The following is a 5000-nucleotide window of genomic DNA, read 5'->3' as shown; positions in this document are numbered from 1 at the left end:
TGCCTTCGCCTCGAGGCAAGCAACACTGAAGCATGCATGAGTGCACCAGCTGTTCCGGATGACTGTGTGATCACGCTCTCCGTAGCCGATGTGAGCAAGACCTTTAAACAGGTCAACAGTCACAAGGCCGTGGGGCCAGACGGATCACCAGGACGTGCACTCAGAGCATGCACAGACCAACTGGCAAATGTCTTCACTGACATTTTCAACCTCTACATGACAGAGTCTGTAATATCTACATGTGTCACCCAGGGTTTAGTGCTGGTACAACTGCTGTGTTGAGGTGTCCCCCAGGGTTTAGTGCTGGTACCACTGCTGTGTTGAGGTGTCACCCAGGGTTTAGTGCTGGTACCACTGCTGTGTTGAGGTGTCCCCCAGGGTTTAGTGCTGGTACCACTGCTGTGTTGAGGTGTCCCCCAGGGTTTAGTGCTGGTACCACTGCTGTGTTGAGGTGTCACGCAGGGTTTAGTGCTGGTACCACTGCTGTGTTGAGGTGTCACCCAGGGTTTAGTGCTGGTACCACTGCTGTGTTGAGGTGTCCCCCAGGGTTTAGTGCTGGTACCACTGCTGTGTTGAGGTGTCACCCAGGGTTTAGTGCTGGTACCACTGCTGTGTTGAGGTGTCACGCAGGGTTTAGTGCTGGTACCACTGCTGTGTTGAGGTGTCACGCAGGGTTTAGTGCAGTTCTCTTCACAGACATGTTATTACATATTATGTTTATGGTCTACAGTTCTAGAGAGAGTGACATCTAAATAAAGTTGTGTTTGTATTGTAGTGTTAATAAAGTTGTTTTTGTATTGTAGTGTTAATAAAGTTGTGTTTGTATTGTAGTGTTAATAAAGTTGTGTTTGTATTGTAGAGTCGTAGAGAGAGGGAGATGTTAATAAAGTTGTGTTTGTATTGTAGTGTTAATAAAGTTGTGTTTGTATTGTAGAGTCGTAGAGAGAGGGAGATGTTAATAAAGTTGTGTTTGTATTGTAGAGCCGTAGAGAGAGGGAGATGTTAATAAAGTTGTGTTTGTATTGTAGAGTCGTAGAGAGAGGGAGCTGTTAATAAAGTTGTGTTTGTATTGTAGAGCCGTAGAGAGAGGGAGATGTTAATAAAGTTGTGTTTGTATTGTAGAGTCGTAGAGAGAGGGAGATGTTAATAAAGTTCTGTTTGTATTGTAGAGAGAGGGAGATGTTAATAAAGTTCTGTTTGTATTGTAGAGAGAGGGAGATGTTAATAAAGTTGTGTTTGTGTTGTAGAGTTAATAAAGTTGTGTTTGTATTGTAGAGTCGTAGAGAGAGGGAGATGTTAATAAAGTTCTGTTTGTATTGTAGAGAGAGGGAGATGTTAATAAAGTTCTGTTTGTATTGTAGAGAGAGGGAGATGTTAATAAAGTTGTGTTTGTGTTGTAGTTTTAATAAAGTTGTGTTTGTATTGTAGAGCCGTAGAGAGAGGGAGATTCAGCAGCAGGTGATGGTTCAGGATGAAGAGACTCTAGAACTCAAAGAAACATTCTCCTCCTTGCAACAGGAAGTGGAGGCCAAGACCAAGAAACTGAAAAAGGTAAAACACCACACTTAAAGCACGGTATTGTTTCTCATTAACTGTTGTTGAAGTGTCTCAATAAAAGCAAAGAAAAGTGATATACACACATATCACACGCACACACCACTAATCAAATCAAAATCAAATCAGATGTTATTGGTCACGTGATTAGCAGGTGTTATTGGTCAGGTGATTAGCAGGTGTTATTGGTCACGTGATTAGCAGGTGTTATTGGTCACGTGATTAGCAGGTGTTATTGGTCAGGTGATTAGCAGGTGTTATTGGTCAGGTGATTAGCAGGTGTTATTGGTCAGGTGATTAGCAGGTGTTATTGGTCAGGTGATTAGCAGGTGTTATTGGGCACGTGATTAGCAGGTGTTATTGGTCACGTGATTAGCAGGTGTTATTGGTCACGTGATTAGCAGGTGTTATTGGTCAGGTGATTAGCAGGTGTTATTGGTCACGTGATTAGCAGGTGTTATTGGGCACGTGATTAGCAGGTGTTATTGGTCACGTGATTAGCAGGTGTTATTGGTCACGTGATTAGCAGGTGTTATTGGTCAGGTGATTAGCAGGTGTTATTGGTCAGGTGATTAGCAGGTGTTATTGGTCAGGTGATTAGCAGGTGTTATTGGGCACGTGATTAGCAGGTGTTATTGGGCACGTGATTAGCAGGTGTTATTGGTCACGTGATTAGCAGGTGTTATTGGTCACGTGATTAGCAGGTGTTATTGGTCAGGTGATTAGCAGGTGTTATTGGTCAGGTGATTAGCAGGTGTTATTGGGCACGTGATTAGCAGGTGTTATTGGTCACGTGATTAGCAGGTGTTATTGGTCACGTGATTAGCAGGTGTTATTGCGGGTGTAGCGAAGTGCTTCTAGCTCCGACAATAATATCTAACAAATTACACAACATATACCCAACACACGCAAATCTAAGTAGGAATGAATTAAGAGTACATACAGTTGAAGTCGGAAGTTTACATACACTTATGTTGGAGTCATTAAAACTCGTTTTTCAACCACTCCATAAATTTCTTGTGAACTATAGTTTTCGCAAGTCGGTTAGGACATCTACTTTGTGCATGACACAAGTAATTTTTCCAACAATTGTTTAAAGATAGATTATTTCACTTGTAATTCACTGTATCACAATTCCAGTGGGTCAGAAGTTTACATAAACTAAGTTGACTGTGCCTTTAAACAGCTTGGAAAATTCCAGAAAATTATGTCAAGGCTTTAGAAGCTTCTGATAGGCTTATTGACATAATTTGAGTCAATTGGAGGTGTACCTGTGGATGTATTTCAAGGCCTACCTTCAAACTCAGTGCCTCTTTGCTTGACATCATGGAAAAATCAAAAGAAATCAGCCAAGACCTCAGAAAAAAAATGGTAGAAACACGATGACCACGCAGCCGTCATACCGCTCAGGAAGGAGACACATTCTGTCTCCTAGAGATGAACATACTTTGGTGAGAAAAGTGCAAATCAATCCCAGAACAACAGCAAAGGACCTGTGAAGATGCTGGAGGAAACCGGTACAAAAGTATCTATATCCACAGTAAAACAAGTCCTATATCGACATAACCTGAAAGGCCGCTCAGCAAGGAAGAAGCCACTGCTCCAAAACCGCCATAAAAAAGCCAGACTACGGTTTGCAACTGCACATGGGGACAAAGATCGTACTTTTTTGAGAAATGTCCTCTGGTCTGATGAAACAAATATAGCCAACTGTTTGGCCATAATGACCATCGTTATGTTTGGAGGGAAAAGGGGAGGCTTGCAAGCTGAAGAAAACCATCCCAACCGTGAAGCACGGGGGTGGCAGCATCATGTTGTGGGGGTGCTTTGCTGCAGGAGGGACTGGTGCACTTCACACAAACAAATGGCATCATGAGAAAGGAAAATTATGTGGATATATTGAAGCAGCATCTCAAGACATCAGTCAGGAAGTTAAAGCTTGGTCGCAAATGGGTCTTCCAAATGGACAATGACCCCAAACATACTTCCAATGTTGTGGCAAAATTGCTTAAAGACAACAAAGTCAAGGTATTGGAGTGGCCATCACAAAGCCCTGACCTCAATCCTATAGAAGATTTGTGGGCAGAACTCAAAAAGTGTGTGCGAGCAAGGAGGCCTACAAACCTGACTCAGTTACACCAGCTCTGTCAAGAGGAATGGGCCAAAATTCACCCAACTTATTGTGGGAAGCTTGTGGAAGGCTACCCGAAACGTTTGACTCAAGTTAAACAATTTAAAGGCAATGCTACCAAATATTAATTGAGTGTATGTAAACTTCTGACCCACTGGGAATGTGATGAAAGAAATAAAAACTGAAATAAATAATTCTGTCAACTATTATTCTGACATTTCACATTCTTAAAATAAAGTGATGATTCTAACTGACCAAAGACAGGGAATTTTTACTTGGATTAAATGTCAGGAATTGTGAAAAACTGAGTTTAAATGTATTTGGCTGAGGTGTATGTAAACTTCCGACTTCAACTGTACATATAGACGAGCGATGTCAGAGCGGAACGGACTAAGATACAGTAGAATAGTATAAAATACAGTATATACATATGAGATGAGTAATGCCAGATATGTAAACATTATTAAGATACAGTAGAATAGTATAAAATACAGTATGTTAACATTGTTAAGTGACTAAGATACAGTAGAATAGTATAAAATACAGTATGTTAACATTATTAAGTGACTAAGATACAGTAGAATAGCCAAGTAAAGCCCCGCCGGCCAAACCCTCCCCTAATCCGGACGACACTGGGCCAATTGTGTGCCGCCCTATGGGACTCCCGGTCACGACCGGTTGTGACACAGCCTTGGATCGAACCCCAGGCCGTAGTGACTCCGCAACACTGCGATGCAGTGCCTTAGACCGCTGCGCCACATGGGAGTTGAATTCATTGGCTGATCATACTTAATGACAATGACGGATTCATGTGATACTTCCTTAACCCATAGAAAGTCCCATCCAGTTGACTACTTCAAAATGGTGAAAGTCCTCAATGGTGCTGCCCATGCTAAAACTGGCTTTTGGCCGCTAAAGGACTCCATCCATCTCTGTGGGATAACATCAGTTAGCTGTTAGCATGCTGGCTAAAGGTAATCACATCCCAGATATGACATCATACATCCTGACTGCGGGTCACATGACTACTGAATTTGAGATTAACATTCATCCATGAACCCTTACGCAAACCTGGCCCGTGTTCCGACACCGCACGATGACCTACGCCCTCTCTACTGGACCAATGAGAGGGTGGGAGACTGCTGGGGGAATGGACAGAGTTCTACTGTGTTGTAGCTCTATGCTAAGCTGCAGTGTGTCTGTTCTACTGTGTTGTAGCTCTATGCTAAGCTGCAGTGTGTCTGTTCTACTGTGTTGTAGCTCTATGCTAAGCTGCAGTGTGTCTGTTCTACTGTGTTGTAGCTCTATGCTAAGC

At 42.5% G+C, this 5000-nt stretch overlaps 1 protein-coding gene across 2 annotated transcripts in view; it reads left to right on the top strand.

The window, feature by feature from the left end:
- LOC129825600 (kinesin-like protein KIF3C) overlaps positions 1-5000 on the top strand; it is a 57698-nt gene that overhangs the window by 19611 nt on the left and 33087 nt on the right. For both annotated transcript variants that reach the window (XM_055885809.1, XM_055885808.1), the window contains exon 3: positions 1429-1551. In XM_055885809.1, the coding sequence (XP_055741784.1) occupies positions 1429-1551 (123 nt within the window). The remainder of the gene's footprint in view (positions 1-1428; positions 1552-5000) is intronic.

Source organism: Salvelinus fontinalis, chromosome 27 (assembly GCF_029448725.1).
Source record: "Salvelinus fontinalis isolate EN_2023a chromosome 27, ASM2944872v1, whole genome shotgun sequence".
NCBI classification, from domain to species: Eukaryota; Metazoa; Chordata; class Actinopteri; order Salmoniformes; family Salmonidae; genus Salvelinus; species Salvelinus fontinalis.
Note: the sequence above shows the minus strand (reverse complement) of the source record. Positions and strands in the feature narration are given on the sequence as shown.